The sequence below is a fragment of the Amblyraja radiata genome, chromosome 35 (genome assembly GCF_010909765.2).
Source record: "Amblyraja radiata isolate CabotCenter1 chromosome 35, sAmbRad1.1.pri, whole genome shotgun sequence".
Classification (NCBI taxonomy): Eukaryota; Metazoa; Chordata; class Chondrichthyes; order Rajiformes; family Rajidae; genus Amblyraja; species Amblyraja radiata.
Window position 1 is genome coordinate 6,799,740 of NC_045990.1, and position 24,006 is coordinate 6,823,745.

The 24,006-nt window shown below is 44.9% G+C and overlaps 1 protein-coding gene across 1 annotated transcript; it reads right to left on the reverse strand.

The window, feature by feature from the left end:
- Window positions 1–329: 329 nt before the first annotated feature.
- LOC116991790 (peroxiredoxin-1-like) lies at window positions 330–13,121 on the reverse strand. Its single transcript, XM_033050712.1, has 6 exons — window positions 12,966–13,121; window positions 10,263–10,380; window positions 6,852–7,005; window positions 4,758–4,880; window positions 2,290–2,420; window positions 330–568 (listed from the first exon to the last, which is right to left on the reverse strand). Exons 2-6 carry the CDS (start codon window positions 10,366–10,368, stop codon window positions 483–485), a joined length of 600 nt encoding a protein of 199 aa, XP_032906603.1. The 5' UTR covers window positions 10,369–10,380; window positions 12,966–13,121; the 3' UTR covers window positions 330–482.
- Between the last annotated feature and the right edge of the window lie 10,885 nt (window positions 13,122–24,006).

Consider the following 24,006-nt stretch of genomic DNA (forward strand, 5'->3'; position numbering starts at 1 on the left):
TTTGGAGTGTGGGAGGAAACCGGAGCACTCTGAGAAAACCCACGTACATGACGGGGAGAATGTACAAACTCCATACAGACACCACCCTAATCAGGGTCTCTGGCACTGTAAGGCAGCAACTATCACTGTGCCACTCTATATTCTCATAAATCTCTTCTGCACATTTTGTGATCATACTTCATGGCAATGCAAGATAGTGCAAGTTAATGGGATTGCCCTTCAATGGAGACAACATTAATCTCACAAGGCAATTCCACCCTCTGGGCAGTGAATTCCAGTCCATGCCAATAACTCATGTCTTGAAAGTAACGCCACACGCAGACATATCATCTCTTTCAATTGTGTTTTATTCTGGTGCAGTACAAAACATTTACAAGTGTTCCTGGACAGACACCAAATTGATCCTGGGAGATATTTTTTCCTTTTTCACATTAACAAAAATACAACATTCAGTGCTCAGATCTGGTCCCAAGTGACGAAGACTAGTTCTGTTTCTCAAAGTATGTCTTGCTGTCGTGCACATCAGGCTTGATGGTGTCACTGCCGGGTTTCCAGCCTGCCGGGCAAACTGGGAGAGAATGTGGACGTTAGTTTAATAACACTAGAAAATATGCACACAATGAACTGCTCAGGCGAAGGGCAAGATCAAGACAGTAGCAGTCCCCAATTAACCAAAGGTTGAGATTTCATCACCTTAACATCTCTGGCCTGTGTCTAACCACCCACACAAAAAAAACCTCACCTGTATCCACCCATCACTTGCCAGCCTTTGTCCAGCCTCCTTCCAGATTTCTCCCTCTTCCTCTCCCACCAACTGTGTGAAAAATCCTGACCCAAATTATCACCCATCCATGTTCTCCAGAGATGCTGCCTGATCTGCTGAGCTTCTCAGGGCTTTGCATCACTCCTCCCACCACCCTCTCTCCATAATAGCACATTGGCCAAGGAGCTCCTTTGGTCACAAGGTCTTGAGGAATAAGAGTAGGATTAGGCCATTCAGCCCGTCAAGTCTACTCCGCCATTCAATCATGGCTGATCTATCTCTCCCTCCTAACCCCATTCTCCTGCCTTCTCCCCATAACCTCCGACATCAGCACTTTGGTGGTCACCTAGATCCAAGGAACTGTCGAGTCTTGGGGATCGCTATCTTGGGATAATATGTATTTGTATGAACTTGGACCCACAAGAGCAATCTAATCAAAGTGCCCAAATAGGCTGAAGTAGGTTCAAGGTACAATGCTGGCTGAGAAACGAGCTTGTGAACAGCATGTACTAGAGAGGAAGGGTTGTCACTGAAGAGTAGTTACAAGTCAGACCAAATCTGAAGCAAATATTAGCAAATACGGGCAGCTCCCAGGTTACATAGGCCACTGTTCTTGATAACTACAAGCAGATATTTCTGCAAGTCAGATGAGAATTATCTGTCGTACCCATACTATTGTTCTACAATTCCTTGATTAAACAATCCCCCTAATTTTTAGTTTAGATGTACAGAGCAAAAACAAGCCCTTCAGCCCAGAGTCCGCACCGACCAGCGATTCCCACACATTAACACCATCCTACACACACTAGGAACAATTTACATTTATACCAAGCCAATTAACCTACAAACCTGCACGTCTTTGGAGTGTGGGAGGAAACTGAAGATCTCAGAGGAAATTCCTTGGTTATGAGGAGAATGTACAAACTCGGTATAGATAGCACCCGTAGTCAGGATCGAACCTGGGTCTCTGGCGCTGGGAGGCTGCAACTCTACCGCTGCGCCACTGGCCACTAATACTACTTTATGGGACGACAGATGGCACAATGGGCTAAGTGTTCGGCTGGCGACTGGAAGGTGGCCGGTTCGAATCCCGCTTAGAGTGCATACTGTCGTTGTGTCCTTGGGCAAGACACTTCACCCACCTTTGCCTGTGTGTGAATGTGTGTGAGTGATTGGTGGTGGTCGGAGGGGCCGTAGGCGCAGAATGGCAGCCACGCTTCCGTCAGTCTGCCCCAGGGCAGCTGTGGCTACAGAAGTAGCTTACCACCACCGAGTGTGACTGAGGAGTGAATGCATAATGCGATGTAAAGCGCCTTGAGTATTAGAAAGGCGCTATATAAATCCCATCCATTATTATTATTACCCATAAGTTAATGGAATATAAACTGCATCCAGCCATGTAAACCACAACATTTTACCAGCTTGATAAATGTATGGGAGGATTTCTGCAAAGTCTGGTTGCCACAGGTCCCTGCGAGTCACTGCACTAAAGCCACATTTGTAATCACCCCACTGCCTCTCGTTACCTTCTCCGTGTTTGTCCGTGAATTGGAAGGCTTGCACCAGCCTTAGGGTCTCGTCCACAGATCGACCAACTGGAAGGTCATTGATGGTGATCTGCCGCAGGATTCCTTTCTCATCAATAATGAAGAGACCCCTTTAATGCAAAATAATCAAGAGTTAATAGTCCAGTGGATTCAGGGGATCAAAATACATTGTGGAATGAAAACAAGTCGACACATCTGGCTGAAGAAGGGTCTCGACCCAAAACATCACCCATTCCTCCTCTCCAGAGATGCTGCCTGGCCCGCTGAGTTACTCCAGCTTTTTGTGTCTATCTTTGGTGTAACCCAGCATTCCTTGATAGACATAAAATGCTGGAGTACCTCAGTGGGCCAGGCAGCATCTCCGGAAAGAAGGAATGGGCGACGTTTCGGGTCGAGACCCCTCTTCAATTTAAAACAGCATCTGCAGTTCTTCCTTGCACATCTGCAGTTCCTTCCTCCACATAATGCAAGTGGATGTTTGGTTGGTACAGACTGTTCCATCCCACATGCCAAACACATATTGAAGGCTGACTGAATTTTCCTGGTATGGGAGTGATATAATCCGGGAGAATTGATGGGAAATACAGGATATGTAGGTGTAGGAAAATGAGATTATTGGGAACTGACAAACAATGTGCTAAATGCCCAATGTCATACGCAAATATGGAGTATTAATCACTTTGATCAACTGAAAGATACAGCATGGAAACAGATCTATCAGCCCACAGATCATTGAACACCTTTTCACACTAGTTCCGTGTTATTCAACCATCTCATCCACTTCCTACACACTATGGGCAATTTTACAGTCAATTAACCCACAAGCCCACATGTCCGTGGGATACGGGAAGAAATCGGGAGCACTCCGATGAAACCTGCGCAGACACAGGGAGAACATGCAAACTCCACATAGGCAGCACCCAAGGTCAGGGTCGAACCCATTTGCAGAGGCCAATTAACTTACAAACCTGCACGTCTTTGGGGTGTGGGAGGAAACCCACATGGCAGAGCTGCCAAGTTTTGTCAGAGCATTTCAGTAATCTAGTACCTGAAAAATCAGTATTTTGCTGAGGAAATCGGTATTTTTACGCGGTGCCATTTTGCTGAAAAAAAATGTTCTTTTTTGTGTGCGGGCATACCCATGTAAGAGTACAAGAATGCATAACATTGCTACCAATTGACATGTCTTCTATGCACCTTGCGTGACAGTGCATTCATTGCCATCTCTTTGTATACTTTTGTTTGAATGGCTGCTTCCTGCTTTTAGCACCAGATGATGGTGTCGAAGCCATTTTGGAAGCCTCCCTCTCCCTCCCTTCCTTTTTTTCTCCCCCCCAAACAGTCTGTGACCCACAGCACTATGTGTAAAGCCCCCCCCATAGCACTCCAGCTGGTAGCGCTATAATTAGAACGCTGTAAGTTTAAATTCCCACGAGTGAAATTGACAGCGATGTTTAAACCTGTAGCGGGACAGGCAGATCAAAGCTTACAAAAAATAATCATCCAGATCTTGAAATTTAAAATACTAATAGATTTAATCTGCTATAATTTTTTAGTTACAGGATGACTTTTTAAAATCCTTGCATTTTTTAAGCAACAAGATGAGACAGGAAGTCGGGCGGATGTTTAAAAAACCCGCATTTTACAAAGCAAATCCATACATCCGTATTCTTATCGCATTCCCGTACAAAATTCGGAAAATCCGTACGTCTTGGCAGCTCTGACATGGTCACAGGGAGAATGCAGCAGGACCTTTATAAAGGCAGGATTAAAACTAGAATCTCTGGCACTGAGGCAGAGGCTCTACCAGTGCACCACTAGTCTAGTCCAGTGGAGGTGGCCAAACCTTCAGGCTCAGTTAATGACCAGGGATTGTTTCAAATTGTTGAATCCATCCGTGGTGAACTTTTTGTAACTTTGGCAGTGCCAGAAACAGGGCACACCTGTGTACTGCCCAGGTGAGGTCTGCTGTATGATTTTACCAGGTTGTATGCAATGCATGGATAGAGTGGGTGTGGAGAGGATGTTTCCACTGGTGGGAGAGTGTAGCACCAGAGGTCATAGCATCAGAATTACAGGATGTTCTTTTACGAAGGAGATGAGGATGAATTTCTTTCATCAGAGGGTGGTGAATCCGTGGAATTCTTTGCCACAGAAGGCTGTGGAGGCCAAGTCAATAGATATTTTTTAACTTCAGAGATAGATAGATTCTTGATTAATACATGTGTTGGGGTTATGGGGAGAAGGCAGGAGAATGGGGTTAGGAGGGAGAGATAGATCAGCTATGATTGAATGGCAGAGTAGACTTGATGGGCTGAATGGCCCAATTCTGCTCCCATCATTTATGAATGCAAAGCATTTCACTGTACGTTGGTAAATGTGGCAATCAAGTATCACAGAAGCATTGGGAAGGACCGGGATCCGACCTAAGATTCGTTTACACTGACCTGTACGAAATGCCTTCATCTTCTTTTAGAATGCCATAGTCTTTGGAGATGGAATGTGTCAGGTCGGCCACCAGTGGAATCTTCATGTGACCAATGCCACCCTGTTTCCGAGGTGTGTTGATCCTGAAAACACATGGAGACAAGAACTTTGAAAAAGCACAAATATCCAGGCTAGAGATGTGCAAAAGCCATGAGGACTTGCCCAGAAGAGGGGAATCAAGAAACAGAAGACATGGGTTTAAGGCAAGGGTGGGGTTGGGAGATTTATAAGGAACAAGTTTACACAAAGGGTGGTGGGTGTATCGAAACGCGCTGCCGGAGAAGGTAGTCGAGGCAGGGACTATCGCAATGTTTAAGAAACATTTAGACAGGTACATGGAGAGGACAGGTTTAGGCTAAATGTAGGCAGGCAGGACTAGTGTAGAAGGGACATGTTGGCCAGTGTGGGACATGTTGACTTGACAGTGTGGGCAAGTCGGGCCGAAGGGCCCGTTTTCACGCTGAAAGACCGACTCTGCGTTTTTTCCCCAGCAAGCTTCCTGGAATGAAAAGACTATTTGCTCACATTAAGAATAATGTTCATTTTGCATGGTATATGTTACAGGTTACAGATATGAAGGGCCACAACCTGAAGACGGGGCAGCACAGTGGCATAGAAGTGGCGGCTCATCAAATCAGAATCCTCCTGATGGAACAAGGCAAGCCTCTTAAGTGGGTACTTTAGTTGTAGATATCACACTTCTACTGGTGGTCAACAGACAATAGGTGCAGGAGTAAGCCATTCGGCCCTTTGAGCCAGCACCGCCATTCAATGTGATCATCCCCAATCAGTACCCCGTTCCTGCCTTCTCCCCATATCCCCTGACTCTGCTATCTTTAAGAGCTCTATCTAACTCTCTCTTGAAAGTATCCAGAGAACCGGCCTCCACCACCATCTGAGGCAGAGAATTTCACAGACTGTGTGGAAAAAGTGTTTCCTCGTCTCCGTTCTAAATGGCTTATCACTTATTCTTAAACTGTGGCCCCTGGTTCTGGACTCCCCCAACATCGGGAACATGTTTCCTGCCTCTAGCGTGTCCAAACCCTTAACAATCTTATATGTTTCAATAAGAAATTGAAAGCAATCTAGTCAGATGCAGATAATAAAAATGCAGATGCTGAAATCTTGAGCAAAACAAAGTGCTGGAGAAACAACAGGTCAGGCATCATCTGTGGAGGAAATGTTCTGAAAACACCATTTCAGGTCAGCATTCCCACTTCAGAACATTCAAGAGGTTTATTTGGGTTCTTGATTGGGGACCATCAGCAATGATCACAATGAATGGCGGTGCTGGCTCAAAGGGCTGAATGGCCTCCTCCTGCACCTATTTTCTATGTTTCTATGTTATATAGATCATAGCACGGAAAGAGGCCCTTTGACCCACCGAGTCTGTGCCGACCAACAATCCCACACACTAGCACCATCCTACACATCAGCGACAATTTGCAATTTTTAAACTGGAGCCAAATTAACCTACACACCCACACATGTCTTTGCAGGGTGGGAAAAAAACCAGAGAAACCCCATGGTCACAGGGAGGACATACAAACTCCACACAGACAGCACCCCTAGTCAAGATCAAACCTGGGTCCCTTGCACTGCAAGGCAGCAACTTTATTGCTGCACCACCTTGCCCCCCTCCCCCCCCTCCCCCTTCAGGTCGTGACCCTTCTTCAGCATGTTGCATAGGGTCCACTCTGACCTTCGAGTCCCCATTCTTGCACGATCCTATCCCAACTCAGTTTATTGCCCCCATATTCCCATCAATTGCCGAAAAACTGCTGATTTTCTATCTCAATGCAACTGGGGACAAATTAAGGATCCATTAATCTACCAACAGAAGCCCATGTAGTCACAGGAAGAATGTGCAAACTCCACTGACAGCAGAGGTCAGCGCTGTCTCTCTAATCTGAAAAAATAAACAAGTAGTGAATTGGTTTACCGATTCCCAGCCTTTCACCCAAACCATTGCGTTCAGTGTTTAACGAGTCAAAATGCTAGCCCCAAGTTCAAGCTTACACTCGAACACAGCATCAAAGCAGAGGAAGACTCACCAGGCTAAGTGACTGAAGTGAGAGTCTGTTGAGGCACCTATAACTTCGCAGTTAATCTTGCGAAACTCATCTGCTCGGTCACTAAATGCGATGATCTCAGTCGGGCAGACGAAGGTGAAATCCAGTGGATAGAAGAAAATCACAACATACTTTCCTGGATTGCAGAAGAGAGAAAGAGAGAGTTAACATTACACACCATTTCTCACTCTGGGTTTGGTTATTGATTAGTGTGCAGACAAATCCACAAGTTAAGGGCAATGCTGGAGAAACTCAGCGGGTGAGGCAGCATCTATGGAGCGGAGGAATAGGCGACGTTTCGGGTCGAGACCCTTCTTCAGACTATCCCAACCTCTGGTGACATCTGAATGGAGTTCACACAAACCACCACCCACATCTGCACAGGTAATAGAATCTGGGGGTGCGAGGGGGGGGGGGGGGGGGGGGGGGGGAGTACCAGGGACACAAGGAACTGCAGATGCTGGAGCTTAGTTTAGAGATGGTGTGGAAATAAGCCCTTCAGCCCACCAAGTCCATGATCACACCCAATACACTAGTTCTATCCTAGCCACTAGGGACAATTTACAGAAGCCAATTAACCTACAAACCTGCACATCTTGGAATGCGGGAGAAAACCAAAGCGCTCAGAGAAAACCCATGAGGCCACGAGGGGGGCGTACTAACTCCGCACGGATAGTACCCCTAGTCAGAATCTAACCTGGTTCTCTTGCGGTGTAAGTCAGCAACTGTGCCATTCTTGAGTGGGGGAAAGGAAAGGGTGCAACTCAGCAGGCGAGATTCGCATGGTTGTCCCTAATGGGTTGTCACTGAAGTCCAAGAAAAAACATGTCATTGGACTTAAGATGCACTGATACTTTCTATGTAAAAACCAAAGATCTCCACTGTACCTAGTGAGGACAATAAATAGCATCATCATCATCATCACAACCAGGCAGAATTGGAGGATAGATAGTCAATGCTTCAGGTCAAGACCCTTCTTCTGAAATGCATCACCCTCACTCCAGGGAAAGTGGTCCCAGCTTACAGTCTCCTTGTAACTCGAGCCCTCCGGTCTCAGTAACATACTTGTGAATCTTTTCCATGCCTCCTCTAATCACATCCGACTAGGACAGTGTGCAATATTCCAGACAATGTCATTGTCTGTCCATTCCCCACTATGATGTTGCCCGACCTGCCGAGCACCTCCAGCACTTTGTGAAAAGTAGAGGGGAGCGTGCAGAGAATGAATGAAGGTAGTGCAACTGTGTGCAGGGCAGGCAGGCTGGGTGGGCCAGCAAGCCTGCTTTGAATGGCACACAAGTGTCTACAAATAGGCTGACATCCTGCCACAGCTTCCTTTAAAATGAAGGCTTCACTTCTCAAAGATACAAGCAAAACTAGCCATAGTTGACTCACTGTCCTGCATGTTTCTCAATAGGCTGCTTAAACAAAGTCAGCATGACTGTGCAGGGCAAAGCAAGGCACATGCATTGATTTGAGTTTTTGAAGAGGATTGACAAAGCAGTAGATGATATCTCCCTAGAGGCTTTTAACACAGTCTCTCCACGTGGGCACAAAAGGGCTTGGTTTTGGTGGACAGAGTATGGTAGTGGAGGTTTGTTTTTTCAGATCAGCAGCCTGTGGCCAGAGGGATCAGCATTGGCGCCACTGTTATTCTTACGTCATGTGGATGAGAATTTCGATGGGATGAAGAGCAAGTGTGCTGTTGACCAAAGTGGCGGCGTGATAGAGGCAGTGAAGAAGGTTGTCAACTGGATCCAAGTCAACAGGGAAATTGGGTCAAGAATGGCAAAGGAAAAAAAACTTTGTCAAGTGTGAAGTGATGAGTTTTGTAAACTTAATATCAGGGTGGGGCATTTGCGAATAGCAGGGCCCAGACAAGTGTTGCAGAATAAAGCTGGATGGTCTTGTGCATTGAGGGGCTCCCTGAAAATGTAGACAAGGCAATTAAGGCGTGGAGATGCTTGCCACCAAAGGGACAAGGCATGGGGTACAAGAGATGGGACATCACTGTAAATCTGTGCAAGACATTGGTGTGGTCGCACCTGGAATATTGTGTACAGTTCTAGCCACAAGGCGTGGAAAGGTTTCACAAGGATATTGCTCTAGGAGAGTGGAGAGCTCTAGTTACAAGGAGACAATATAGACTGGGACCATTTTCCCTGGAGCAGAGGATGGTCAACAGTGGCGGACTGGCCAGGGTGTCAGCTTGCCCGATGGTAAGTGGGCCCCTGATGAAGTGATAGCATTGTAGTTGTGGGTGGGCCCCCTTTGTCTCCTGGCAACCAATGTTTTTAGACCCAGTTCGCCACTGATGGTCAAGGTTGAACTTATAGAAAGTGTAATTATACTCCATCTGATTTATGCAAAATGGATCGCCGATCTGTTTCGCAGGGTCAGAGGCCAAAATAGGGGACATGGTTAAGGTCATAAGGGATAGGAGTAGAATTAGGCCATTCGGCCCAACAAGTTTACTCTGCTATTCATTCATGGCTAATCTATCTCTCCCTCCTGACCCCATTCTCCTGCCTTCTCCCCATAATCCCAGACACCCATACTAATCAAGAATCTGTAACGGTGAAAGTAGAAAGAATTGAAGGGGACCCAAGGAGCAGGTCTTCCCACCCCCCCTCCCATCAGATAGTGGAGGGTATATGGACCACACAGCAAATGGTAGAGTGGGTACAATTACAATGCATAGAGATATTTGGACAGGTACATGGATAGATATGAATGGTTTGGAGGGATATAGGTCAAACATGGGCAAATGGGACTAGCTCAGGGCGTTAGCTACATTGGGCAGCACAGATGAATTGGGCCAAGTGCCCCACGTCCATGTTACAAAACCTGTACCTGTACCACCAGAACACATTGGGGGGGGGGGGGAACAGGACTGTACAGGACCACACCCTTTGGCCAGCAATGCCCATTGCAAACTTGATGCTATGGTAAACTAATCTCTGATTGCACGCAATTCAAATCCCTCTATTCCTGGTATTTCCATGTGCCTATCCCAAAGCCTCTTAAATGCCACTATCACATCTGCCTCCAGCACCTCTGCTAATGGGTTACAGTCATCCTTCACCTTCCAAAAATAAACACCCCACATATCTTCATTAAATGTTGCCCCTCTCACCTTAAAGTCATGCCCTCTAGTTTTTGAGATATCCATACTGAGGTGAGGGGGGAGAAGAAGGTTCTGACTGTTTACTGCATCTATTCCTCCATTTACTACACCCCCACCACATCTCCCCACAGCCTCCAGTTTTCCAGATGGCATCAGGCAGCTTATTGAATTAAAGTTCTGTTAATAGTTATGACCGGATTAAAGTCTGTGCTCACAGCACAGCAGACTAGCAAACTGCAAGGGGAAAGATTATTTAACTACCTTACCTTTGTAGCTGGACAGAGTTAAGTCCACAAATTCTCCATTTGGCATCACTGCCTTGGCTGTGAAGTCAGGTGCAGGGTGGCCAATTTTTGCATTTCCAGCTGCCATCTTGAAGAGTTGCTGTGCAAGGAGAGGGTCAACATTAAAACCATCCTGTTGAACTACACCAACAAGGGATTGCAGATGCTGGTTTAACCAGTGATGGTCACAAAGTGCTGCAGTAACACAGCGGGTTAGGCAGCATCTCCGGAGAGGTGACGTTTCAGGTTGAGAGCCTTCTTCACACATCTGAAGGGCCTCGTCCCGAGACATCACTTATCCACATTCTCCAGAGATGTGGCCTGGCCCGCTGAGTTACTCCAGCATTTGTATCCTTTGTACACAAAAAAGCTGGAGAAACTCAGCGGGTGCAGCAGCATCTATGGAGCAAAGGAAAAAGGCAACGTTTCGGGCCGAAACCCTTGTATCCTTTTGTTGAATTACACAATATCCCTAGATATTAATAGCAATTTCAGATCATTGACTAATGTTGATGCTACTGACATAGATGTTTACTTTAAAACAAGTTGCTCTTTTGTGAGCAAGGACCACTGATCTACTTTGTAAAAGGGCTAACCTTAGAGGCCTTAAGACACAACTTTCTTCTGGACCGATTTAATATTGTTCATTTGCCAAAGATAACACACAAAAAGCTGTAGTAACTCAGCGAGACGGGCAGCATCTCTGGAGAGAAGGAATGGGTGACATTTCGAGTCGAGACCCTTCTTCAGTCACCCGTTCCTTCTCTCCAGAGATGCTGCCCGTCCTGCTGAGTTACTCCAGGCTTTTTGTGTCCACCTTCAGTTTAAACCAACATCGGCAGTTCCTTCCTACACATTCTTGCACTGTTGTCTTGTAGTTGGATCAACTATAGAATTTGGGTTAGATCAATGCAGTCAAAATATTAGTAGATACATGAAACTGCAATATTTTTCTCCACTGCTGCATTTTTGTCCCATCAAATACTGGTTTCGCAAGTCCTTGTGTACACTCAAACATAACTGGTGCATTTGCCCATGGGACATGCAGAATGCTACCAGCATCACTTGCAATGATCACAACAAACAGATATGCAGCAACACAAATGTGTTTAGCATGTGTAGTCTTTAAATGACAATCAGGGTTTGCAGAGACACTCCCTGCCTGTCAGTTGTAACTGCTGAAGAATCAGCCTAGCATGCACACTAAAAGGTTAATGGCTATTTACAGGCTTAAAGGCACTGGATTGATTGGCTTTGCATTGTTGATTTAGATATTTATAGAGCCAGGAACACTAGATTGTGACCTGTTACCATACTTGGCTTGGAGATTCGGAAAATCAGTTACCAGGTTTAATTTAATGTAGCAAAGAAATGCTGGAGAAACTCAGCAGGTGAGGCAGCATCTATGGAGCGAAGGAATAGGTGACGTTTCAGTTCGAGACCCTTCTTCAGACCAGGTTTAATTTAATGATCTCCATTTTATATGTAGGAAGGAACTTTAGATGCTGGTTTACACCAAAGATAGACACAGAATGCTGGAATAATTCAGCAAGACAGGCAGCATTTCTGGAGAGAAGGATGACGTTTTGAGTGGAGACCCTTCTTCAGACATCGACCCAAAACGTCACTTGTTCCTTCTCTCCAGAGATGCTGCCTGTCCCGCTGAGTTACTCGAGCACCGTGTCCTTGTATACAGCATTAGCCAACATCCGCAGTTCTGTGTCTGAAGAAGGGTCTCGACCAGAACCGTTACCTATTCCTTCTCTCCAGAGATGCTGTCTGACTTGTCGAGTTACTCCAGCTTTTTGTGTCAATCTTGTGTTTCTATATGCCTAGAACTCCGATTAGTGTTAATGTTACGAGAATGCAGCTCCACTGTAAGTTTGTCAACAATAGCAACAACAAAAAAAGTTATTTCCTTTCTCCACTCAACCAATTTGAAAAGAGTCCAAAACTATTCGGAGCTAAAATCAACTGGGATAGACCCAAATTTCTTACATGCATCAACTGAACTCATATTTCGACAGCACAGCACACATTGAATAAGTGTTAAAACTTCGTAGATCAAATCTCAACATAATACACGCGATGGGAGGAACTGCAGATGCTAGTTTGAACCGAAGATAGCCACAAATAGCTGGAGTAACTCAGCGAGTCAGGCAGCATCTCTGTATTAATGGAATAGATGATGTTTCTGCTCGACATGATACACTGTAGCTCATGGGGTTATAAACCAAGGGGAAAACGTGGGCCCCAAACTGCTTTCATCTCATTTTTAAGATACAATTTAGCAACATGTAGTTAAATGTTGCAAGATGAATGGGGAATTGAGACCTCACCGAGCCAGGACTGTTTCATTTGATTAAGTTACATAGAACGATGCAAAAATCTGTGGCCGGGAGAGCAGTGGGTGAATTCTTGAAGTCGAGTGGTTTATGTTGCAAGCAGACGCTCCAGATTTGACCGGATTACCAGCAAACCCATCTGCTCCACACGTGATACCCTTTGTCCCGGCTCCACATGAAACGAGAATGCAATGCAGCAAAACAGCCAGGGTGTTCAAGAACATTTAAAAACATACTTTGCAGATGTTAAATGAAGCACATAGCTATGCAAATTGACTTTTTTTTAAACTGTATGCAAAAAAAACAACCCAAACCGGCTGGGCAGATCGAGGAGACAAACCTTGCAGTGTAGGTCTTGCAGGGAGGCGAACACACGACAAGTACTCCCTCTGCAATGCTCCGGCAGCCAATGCCCGCTGCCTCGCCGTCTCCTCCTTCTTATAGTCAGAGCAAAGATCGCGAGAGACGCCTGGGTCCACAATGACTCTGCAGAAAACAAACTCCCTGCTCTTAAAGGTGCAGGTAGAGTGTCAATCTCAGCATGACTGTCAGCGCTTACACTCCCCACGTCCCAAAACCACACTAACCTTGGCTGGTTTCGGGGAGGAGAGAACGCAAAGGGTGTGGGTGGTGGAGGAAAAGTTGGGAATGAGCCAGGGAGAGATGGGTGGAGAGGTGCAGGAGAGGAAAGGAGGGTATGTGTAGGAAAGAACTGCAGATGCTGGTTGAAATCGAAGGTAGACACAACATGCTGGAGTAACTGAGCGGGACAGGCAGCATCTCTGGAGAGAAGTCTGAAGAGGTGTCTCGACCCGAAATGTCACCCATTCCTTCTCTCCAGGAAAGGAGGGTGGTTGGTGGAAGAGAGGAGGGTGGTTGGTGGAAGAGAGGAGGGTGGGTGGAGGAAGAGAGGAGGGTGGGTGGAGGAAGAGAGGAGGGTGGGTGGAGGAAGTGAGGAGGGTGGGTGGAGGAAGAGAGGAGGGTGGGTGAAGGAAGAGAGGATGGTGAAGGAAGAGAGGAGGGTGGGTGAAGGAAGAGAGGAGGGTGGGTAGAGGAAGAGAGGAGGGTTGGTGGAGGACGAGAGGATGGTGAAGGAAGAGAGGAGGGTGGGTGAAGGAAGAGAGGAGGGTGGATGAAGGAAGAGAGGAGGGTGGGTACGTGGCCTTGCATCGCCCGGCGTGGCTTTAATGGCCGCGGGACAATTGCCATCGCCCGCCGGGGGCTTTGACTCTGACATCGGGAGGGGAATGGGGAGTGCAAGGGAGAGATAAGTTTTTTTGCCTTCCATCACAGCGAGGAGGAGATGCGCTGTGATGGATGTCTGTGTAAATTGTGTTGTGTCTTGGGTCTTTTTTTTCATGTGTGTATGTCTGCAGAAACAACATTTCATTTCAGCCTCTATGAGGTTCAAGTGACAAATAAATTGTATTGTGTGTAGAGGAAGAGGGGAGGGTGGGTGGATGAAGAGAGGTGGGTGGAGGAAGAGAGGAGGGTGGGTGGAGGAAGAGAGGAGGGTGGGTGGAGGAAGAGAGGAGAGTGGGTGGAGGAAGAGAGGAGGGTGGGTGTAGGAAGAAGGGAGGGTGGAGGAAGAGAGGAAATTGAGGGGGGTGAGTGGAGAGGACAATGGGTGGCTGGTGAGGTGGGAAGTGAGTGTTGGGCATTGGAGAAAAGAGGAAAAGCGAGATAGATAGAGCATGAAACAGGAGCAGGAGTAATATACCCTGCTCTTCGAATATGTTCTGCTATTCGAGTCATAGAGCCACACGTCAAGGGAACAGGTCCTTCAACCCAACTCATCCATGCAAACCAATGATTTGATTATTCAATTAACTTGTCCCTGCCAACCAATATTCCTCATCCAAGCTAATCCCATTTGTCCACATCCCTCTAAATGTTTCCTATCTATGTCCCTGTACGTTTACCAAGGTGATGTATGACCAAGCACTCCCTCATTCCTGAAGAAGGACCCTGACCTGAAATGTCACCTACCCATGTCCTCCTTGGATGCTGCCTGACCTGCTGGGTTACTCCAGCACTTTATGTTTTTTACTCAGGACTGCAGCATCAATACCTCCAACTCCATGTTTTGATTGAATGATATAGAATGGAAACAGACCCTTTTGGCCCGCAAGTACATGCCAACCATTGATCATGTGATCACATGGCTGATCTATCTCTCCCTCCCACCCCCATTCTCCTGCCGTCTCCCCATAACCTCTCACACCCATACAAATCAAGTTTGGAATGGACATTGTGGGCCAAAGTGCCTGTTCCTGTGCTGTACTGTTCTATGGTCTGTGCATTTACTCTCTCCTTCAGCTGCAACCAGCCACTCCTGGCACTAGGGCCAGTGAGCTCACTGTAATGCACGTACATCCTTTCCTTTGGGTAAGCAGGCCAAAACTGTGCACAATGTATGTAATCTCCCCAAGGTCCAACACAATCTGCAGTACGATCTACTTACTCCTGTATGCATCATAAGCCTGACATCCAATTAGCTTCCTAACAAGTAGAAACATAGAAACATAGAAAATAGGTGCAGGATTAGGCCATTTGGCCCTTCGAGCCTGCACCGCCATTCAATATGATCATGGCTGATCATCCAACTCAGTATCCTGTACCTGCCTTCTCTCCATACTCCCTGATACCTTTAGCCACAAGGGCCACATCTAACTCCCTCTTAAATAAAACCAATGAACTGGCCTCAACTACCTTCTGTGGCAGAGAATTCCAGAGATTCACCACTCTCTGTGTGAAAAATGTTTTTGTCATCTCGGTCCTAAAGGATTTCCCCCTTATCCTTAAACTGTGACCCCTTGGGGAAACAAGGAACTGCAGATGCTGGACTCGAAACGTCACCTATCCATATTCTCTAGAGATGCTGCCTGACTCGCTGAGTTACTCCAGCACCTTGTGTCCTCCATTGTGTCCTCTCCTAACTACCCGCTGCATCCTGTACGTTGGCCTTTAGGTTTGATCTTGACTACGGGTGCTGTCTCTACAGAGTTTGCACATTTTCTCCGTGACTTTGTGGGTTTTATCCGGGTGCTCCAGTTTCTTCCCACACTCCAAAGACGTTCAGGCTTGTAGGTTCATTAGATTCGGTAAAAGTTGTAAATTCCCCCCTGTGTGTAGGATGGTGCTGGTGTAAGGAGTGATGGCTGTTTGATGCGGACTCGGTGGGCCAAAAAGCATGCTGTATCTCTAAAGTTTAAAACCTAAAGGCACTATTATACGTGCTTGTTTATTTTAACAGCATTTTTTATCTGTGGTATTTCCAGTGAAGATATCAGCTAACATGCTGGGTGTGTCCAGTATATCTGTTTCCTCATTTTCATCAGTAAATGGTTTCCCAGCCTCATGGTTTGCATATGATCAAACATAACAACAAATTGTTTATAACAAAGAGAAAAATCAAAGGCTTTTTTAAATATTATTTCAACACCAAGATAACTATGAGCTTAAATTATTTCAACGGTGCTGAACTAACACATATTCGCCAGAGCGTTGGTGCAGGAAATGCACTTAGTTCTGATGGGGAAGAGATACTGTATATTCTGTCTACATTAGCATGTGTTATGTAAAGATATGTTCACATATGGTGGCGAGTTGCATTTTTTCCACCATGATCATTTTGCAAGCTAACATGCCTTAAGGTTCATACAACACAATGAAATCAAGTCTTGTTTATGCAAAGATAGACACAATCTGCTGGAGTAACTCAGCGGGTCAGACAGCATCTCTGGAGAAAATGGATAGGCGATGTTTCGGGCCGGGAACCTTCCCCACATTCCACCAAGTCTGCGCTGACTAGCAGTCACCCCGCACACTAACACTATCCTACACACTAGGCACATAGAAACATAGAAAATAGGTGCAGGAGTAGGCCATTCGGCCCTTCGAGCCTGCACTGCCATTCAATATGATCATGGCTGATCATCCAACTCAGTATCCTGTACCTGCCTTCTCTCCATACCCCCTGATCCCTTTATCCACAAGGGCCACATCTAACTCCCTCTTAAATATAGCCAATGAACTGGCCTCAACTACCTTCTGTGGCAGAGAATTCCACAGATTCACCACTCTCTGTGTAAAAAATGTTTTTCTCATCTCGGTCCTAAAAGATTTCCCCCTTATCCTTAATTTACAATTTTACCAAAGCCAATTAAACTATGAACCTGCGCATCTTTGGAGTGGGAGAGGAAACCGGAGCACCCGGAGAAAACCCCCTGACCCGTTAAGTTCCTGAGACAATTTTGTATTTTTGCACAAGATTCCAGCATCTGCAGTCTAATTTCCTACAGTCATTCTATATGGAGTTCTATGTTACAGAGAAATTGTGTGAAGTTGTTATTCCAGTTGAACCAAACTTTCAGTATCTCACAATGAAGAATATTAGTGCATTCTTTGTTTGTTGTGATAAGCAGCTGCCATGTGTTACGGACAATTACAGGATAATCCCCTTGGGTGTGTTTGTGATGTTAGTTCTTTCATATCGCACAAGGAATGCTTCTTTGGAAAGCGCTTGAAAGGTGCAAAAGTGTTCCAGGAAAAGGTATAATTTAGATTTAGATTAGATTTAGATTATTTAATGACCACACAGTCAAGCTGGTGGAATTCAGGTTCAGTACAGGATGTTACAAGGTAGGCTGATTCCCGTCAAACATAACATAAAACACAACATCATACAATATACAGTACATGCATGGGGAGGATATGTGCTGTTATAGTGTGTTCAGAATTCGGATTGTGTGTGGGTAAAAACTGTTTTTAAATCGAGATGTCTTGGCGGACAGTGAGCTGTAGCGCCTTCCTGATGGCAGCAGGTGGAAGATGTGGTGTGCTGGGTGGGAGGGATCAGAGATGATTTTCTTCACCCTTGACACAGACCGTTTGTGATGGAGTGATTCTATTGATGGGAGGGGAGTGCTGATGATTTTGGATGCTTTGTTAACTATGCGTTGTAATTTATTACGGGAGTGAGTGTCTAAACTGCTGAACCAGACTGTAATTGATGAAGTGAGCATGCTTTGGATGATGGCTGTGTAGAATTTGATTAGGAGGTGTTTAGACATTGGGATGTTGTGATCTACATGATGGTACAAAGTGTTGCTGTCATTCACCTTGGCTTGCAGCCCATGACACTTTGGATATATATATATATAGGACAGCAACAGAGGTAGCAATATGAATACATTTGCCCTGCCTCTTGTACATTGAATGGTGGTGGGTGATATTACTTTAGCCTCCTGTTTTATCCCTGTTAAAGTCAAATCAAATATTAGACTAAATATGTGTGCGTGTGTGTGTATATATATATATATATATACACACACACACACACAAATATATATATATATATATGTGTGTGTGTGTGTGTGTGTGTGTGTGTGTGTGTGTGTGTGTGTGTGTGTGTATATATATATATATATACACACACACACACATATATATATATATATACATATATATATATACACACACACACACATATTTGGTCTAATATTTGATTTGACAAGAGGCAGGGCAAATGTATTCATATTGCTACCTCTGTTGCTGTCCAGTGAGTAATAATACCAGCCTATTATGGTTTAGATTAACCTTGAGTTTGAAGGTTATTGTCTTCCATCACAGTGAGGAATATGGGGAATCCGCTGCCGTGGATGTAAATGTTAGCTTTTATGTAGTTGTGTGTCTTGTTGTTATTTCCTGTTACGACTGTATGGTAAATCAAATTTCACTGTAACCTAATTAGTACACGTGAATAAACATGGATTGTTCTCTCCGGAATGTCAAAGGTTGAGGGGGGTCTTGATAGAAAAGTATAAAATTAGGAGAGCACAGATTGGGTGGACAGTCAAATCCTTTTTCCCAGGGTGGAAATGTTGAAGACCAGAGGGCGTAGCCATGAGATGAGAGGGGGAGAGTTTAACGGAGATGTACGGGGCAAGTTCTTTACACAGAGAGTGGCGGGGCCTAGAACACGCTGACGAGGGCGGTGGTTGAGGCAGATACTATAGTGGCGTTTAAAAGGTTTCAGGACGGCACATGGAACTGCAAGGAATAGATGATATGGACTATGTATGGGCAGAGGAGTTCAGATCAGCTTGGCATCATGTTTGGCACAGACATTGTGACGGACTGGCCTATTCCTCTGCTTACAGTTCTGTGTCCTATATGATGGGGTAGGTTTATTTAAAAAATGATTAGCAATAATCAAATAAACTCTGTTTAGCATAAGAAGAGGCATCACCTGAATAGTCCTTGAAATAAACACTGTTTAATCATGCGCCCGATGTTTTAATTAATTCAGGTTCATAATATACATGGCATTAAAATTCAATGTTTTTTGTGAAGATTCAAAAGATTTTCAGTCTGTTTAGTTCCATTTTGTTTTGTTGCCCGGCAACCAAAAGAGGATGAGAATACTCAACAACGGCTTGCATTTCCATAGCCAGTTTAATATCAATGAACATGGCAGAATGTTTCACAAAGGTAGAATAACTAAATATGAATTCCAAGCTAATTAACCCTAAAGAGTAGGCTGTAAAATGGTGCAGGCTTTTATGGAGTTGGAAAATGAACCAGGGCAGAAATCTGGACTATACAGAGAAGATCACTAGACTATCTAGGCTATACAATAGATCTGTGGATGACACAGTCAACCTAGGCCTGCACTTCATCCTCCAGAACCTAGACCGCAAGGGGACCTATGCAAGGATTTTGTTTGTGGATTTTAACTCTGCATTCAACAGCATTGTGCCAGAGCTACTGCACTCCAAACTCTCCAAGTTGACTGTGCCTGAACCCCTCTGTCAGTGGATCACCAACTTCCTGACAGACAGGATGGAAGCAACATGTAAGGCTGGGAAAGCACATCTCAGGCCCGCTGACCCTCAGCATAGGAGCATCGCAAGGCTGCGTACTCTCCCCTCTCCTTTACTCTTTCTACACCAACGCCTGCACCACCACAGACAACACTGTAAAGCTTCTCAGGTTTGCGGACGACACAGCCCTGATTGGACTGATCCAGGATGGGGAGGAATCAGCTTACAGCCAGGAAGTGGCACAGCTGGTGTCCTGGTGCCATCGCAACAACCTGGAGCTCAATGCTCTGAAGACGGTGGAACTGATTGTAGACTTTAGGAGAGCTCCTCCTCCCCTCCCCTCCCCCCACTCACCATCAACAGCACCACAGTCACACTTGTGGAGTCTTTTAAGTTCCTTGGAACCATCATCTCCAGGGACCTTAAATGGGAGGCCACCAACGACTCCACAAGACACAAAATGGCTCTGGTTTCCTCCCACATTCCAAAGATGTGCAAAATTGTCACAAATGTGTAGGGTAGAAGTAGCAGTGGGCACGGAGTCAGTGGGCTGAAGGGCCTGTTTTCATGCTGTATCTCTCAACTCTAAAATGGAATTAAAAACTCAAAAATGGAATTAAAACCACAGTAAAAATGTGGATTATGGAAATGTCGGAGACCTTACATTTGGAAATAACTAGACTTGTCTTAATTGACAAACAAGAATTATTTGCTAGAATATGGTCTCCATTTATTGACTTTTTGAACGGGTAAATTGGTCTGGCACGGGAATCTGACTGAAGCTCGAACTCAGGATTAGATGAATTGTTATGTTTTATAATCTATGGATTTATCTGCAAATTTGTATTATGGGTAAATTACCCCATTCTTTTTTATCGTGACTTTTTTTTTCTTCTTACTTTCTATCTATATAAAAAAAAAAAAAATAGAAGCAGAGTTAATATACAATTGATAAATGAGGACCACTATTATTTTGATAGTTGGATTCCCATCTATTAGCAATGTGTGATTGATATACAAGATGGGTTTTGATTATAATAATAATAATGATAAATTTTATTTTTGGCCGCCTTTAAAAAATCTCAAGGACACCTTACAGAGATTAACAAGAATAATAAAACATATAATCGGAATAAAATAAATAATAAAGACATCACCAAAACACAAATTAAAAACAGAATTCAATCTAAAGACAAAAAATCAAAAACACAATGTGAAGAGAGAGCAGCGGCAGCTAAAGCGCGCCAGCGTCCACTCTCCCTTCCGACAGCCATCTTGGACACAGACTAACATATGGCGCAATGGGACAGATGGCACAATGGGCTAAGTGTTCGGCTGGCAACCGGAAGGTAGCCGGTTCGAATCCCGCTTGGAGTGCATACTGTCGTTGTGTCCTTGGGCAAGACACTTCACCCACCTTTGCCTGTGTGTGAATGTGTGTGAATGTGTGTGAGTGATTGGTGGTGGTCGGAGGGGCCGTAGGCGCAGATTGGCAGCCACGCTTCCGTCAGTCTGCCCCAGGGCAGCTGTGGCTACAGAAGTAGCTTACCACCACCGAGTGTGACTGAGGAGTGAATGAATAATGCGATGTAAAGCGCCTTGAGTATTAGAAAGGCGCTATATAAATCCCATCCATTATTATTATTATTATTATTATAACATGTTTACTTACACACAAAAAAATCATCCCCCCACAATGGTTACCACTGTGCATGCTTCTAATAAAAATATTATTTAAAAAAAACCCTCAATTGTTGGCCGGATGGGTGGCAAGCTGGAACAGCCTGAGGAACTTGGCTGAGGGGGTGAGGTACAGGGTTGGAGAACAATTTGTTGGCATGTTCAGCGCTGGAGCAGTGGTTTTGCTCTTCCTAGAACTTTCACGAGGTATCCCATCGATGACCATACATGGAACAAGCCCAACTCAGGCAGTGAGGTGGCAGAACCAATGGTGCAGAGATACGTTAGCTCCAGAGATGAGAGTGGCCTGCTGAATAATCAGACAGAATTAATAAGTGGCAACATGTAGACAAGGAAGAGGGAAGGGAGATAGGCTTCTTGTTACTCACTGCCTTCTCTCTCCTCTACATGGATTGTGCCCAACAAAGAGGTTTGGTTCACAGAGACTAAAGAAGGTCCATCTGTCTCCTCAGATTCTGGTGAACTTCTACCGCTGCACCATCGAGAGCATCCTTACCAACTGTATCACAGTATGGTATGGCAACTGCTCTGTCTCCGACCGGAAAGCTCTGCAGAGGGTGTTGAAAATTGCCCAACGCATCACCGGTTCCTCGCTCCCCTCCATTGAGTCTGTCCAAAGCAAGCATTGTCTGCAAAGGGCGCTCAGCATCGCCAAGGACTGCTCTCACCCCAACCACGGACTGTTTACCCTCCTACCATCCGGGTGGCGCTACAGGTCTCTCCGTTGCTGGACCAGCAGGTCCAGGAACAGCTTCTTCCCGGCGGCTGTTACACTACTCAACACTGTACCTCAGTGATTGCCAGTCACCCCCCCCTCCCCCCGGACACTCCTTCCACCGAAAAATATTTATTTATTGCTCATATTCTATGTCGCTCTTCTATAGAGATGTTAACTCTATTTTGTTGTCTCTGTACTGTACACTGACAATGACAATAAAGTTTGAATCTGAATCTGAATCTGAGAATAGTCCATTAAATGATAAACCTTTTTATTGTATCCAGTCTGCAGGAATAAAGTATTTGAAGAGCATATGTAGTAGAATTAAAAAAGACTGCAAAAATGCACACAATGTGTGGGAGTAACTCAACAGGCCAGGCAGCATCTCTGGAGAACATAGGTACTGAAGATGTAATAAAATGGATGAAGATGCTGGTTTAGACCAAATGTAGACACAAAATGCTGGAGTAACCCAGCGGGTCAGGTAGCATCCCTGGAAAAAGTGGATAGGTGATACTTTGGGTCGGGACCTTTCTTCAAACTTATAGATGTCAGAGATGCTACCTGACATCTTTGGAGAAAGAGGATGGGTGGCATTTCGGGCTGGGACCTTACCTCAACTGTAGTCTGAAGAAGGGTCCCGACCTGTAACGTCACCCCGTCCTTTTTCTCCAGAGATGCTGCCTGACCCACTGAGTTACTCCAGCACTTTGTGTCTATCTTCGGTATAAACTAGCATCTGCAGTTCCTTTCTGCACCTGCTACCTGATCTGCTGCATTACCCCAGTAAAACAGTACATGGTTCATTTTTGGTAGACATTTGAATTCAAACTTTGCTGGGCATCTACCACTTGATCTCAGCTGGTTGTGAAGCCAATGTTCTCAAGAGTACAGATTTAAGCTGCCACTCTTGTGCCTGTAAATAATAGCATTTGCAATCTGTGACTGTCAGACTGACATGTTGGCCGGTATGGGCAAGTTGGGCCGAAGGGCCTGTTTCCACACTGTACCACTCCATGACTCTGAGGAAGTTTTCCAACCAAGATTCTCTTGAGTTTTAAAGACATGAAAACAGAAATGTAGAAGTCACTATGAGTTAATAGTTAATAGTGTTGGATGGAAGTGGTTGAGTAATGGATTTGGTAAATGTCCAGAAGGTGTGGCTCTTGAAATGATCAGAATTCAATGGTAATTGTGGTTCATGGTTCCAAAGTCGACTCAAAGCTTTAGGAGGAAATGTAGGAAGAATAATATTTAAAGTTATATAAATCTACATTGAACATGCAAGTTCCCTTCATCATCTTTACTTTTTGTATATATTTCATTCATTTGTTCTATATCACCATTCATATCTCTCGTTACCCTTTCTCATGACTCTCAGTCTGAAGAAGGGTCTTGAGCTGAAACATCACCTATTCCTTCTCTCCAGAGATCCTTCTCTCCAGAGCCTGTCCAGCTGAATTACTCCATGTGTTTGTGTCTATCTTCAGTAGAAAAAGGCTGTTTGGCCCAACCTGTTCATGCCAGCATATATACCTCATTTAAACTAATTTCCATCCTATTTCCATTCATTCCTATCAACACGATCCTACAACTTACTGTGTTTCTAGATGTGTCAATTGAAAAAAAATCAAGGCCACATCTACTCTCGGTAAGGCTAAAAGATCCCATTCAATCTGATGAACGATCTCAACCCAAAACATCATCTGCCTTTTCCTTCCACAGATCCTGCCTGACCAGCTGATTTCTTCCAGCGTTTTTGTATTTTGTTAAAGATCCCATGGCACTACAATCTATATTTATCTGTATTAATCTGTATTTAACAGATTAATATGAAACACTGTTGTATTTGTTGTATTTGTATTTGTTGTATACCTCCAACAATGTAAAGCACTTTGGCCAACGAGAGTTGTTTTTTAAATGTACTATAGAAATAAAAGTGACTTGACTTGATAATGAAGAATAGGGTGAGTTGTCTGTTGTTCTCTCCGCTGATCTTTGGTTTTAGGTTGGGTTGTTGTTGGGGAAGGTGAGAGCTGGTTAGTTTATCATGCTGGTGATGATTTTTTGGAGGAGGTAGCACGGGGTTACATGGTAACCCGTGGCGGAGGGAACGCCACCCGACCTGACCTGAT

Bases quoted from the DNA above. Each gene is read 5' to 3' on its own strand.
- LOC116991790 (XM_033050712.1), bottom strand. From the start codon at position 10,368: ATGGCAGCTGGAAATGCAAAAATTGGCCACCCTGCACCTGACTTCACA. The intron at 7,006-10,262 runs GTAAGGTAGTTA...TCTGCAATCCAG, and splicing joins AACTCTGTCCAGCTACAAAG to GAAAGTATGTTGTGATTTTC. The intron at 569-2,289 runs GTAACGAGAGGC...ATTCTCTCCCAG, and splicing joins CACGGACAAACACGGAGAAG to TTTGCCCGGCAGGCTGGAAA.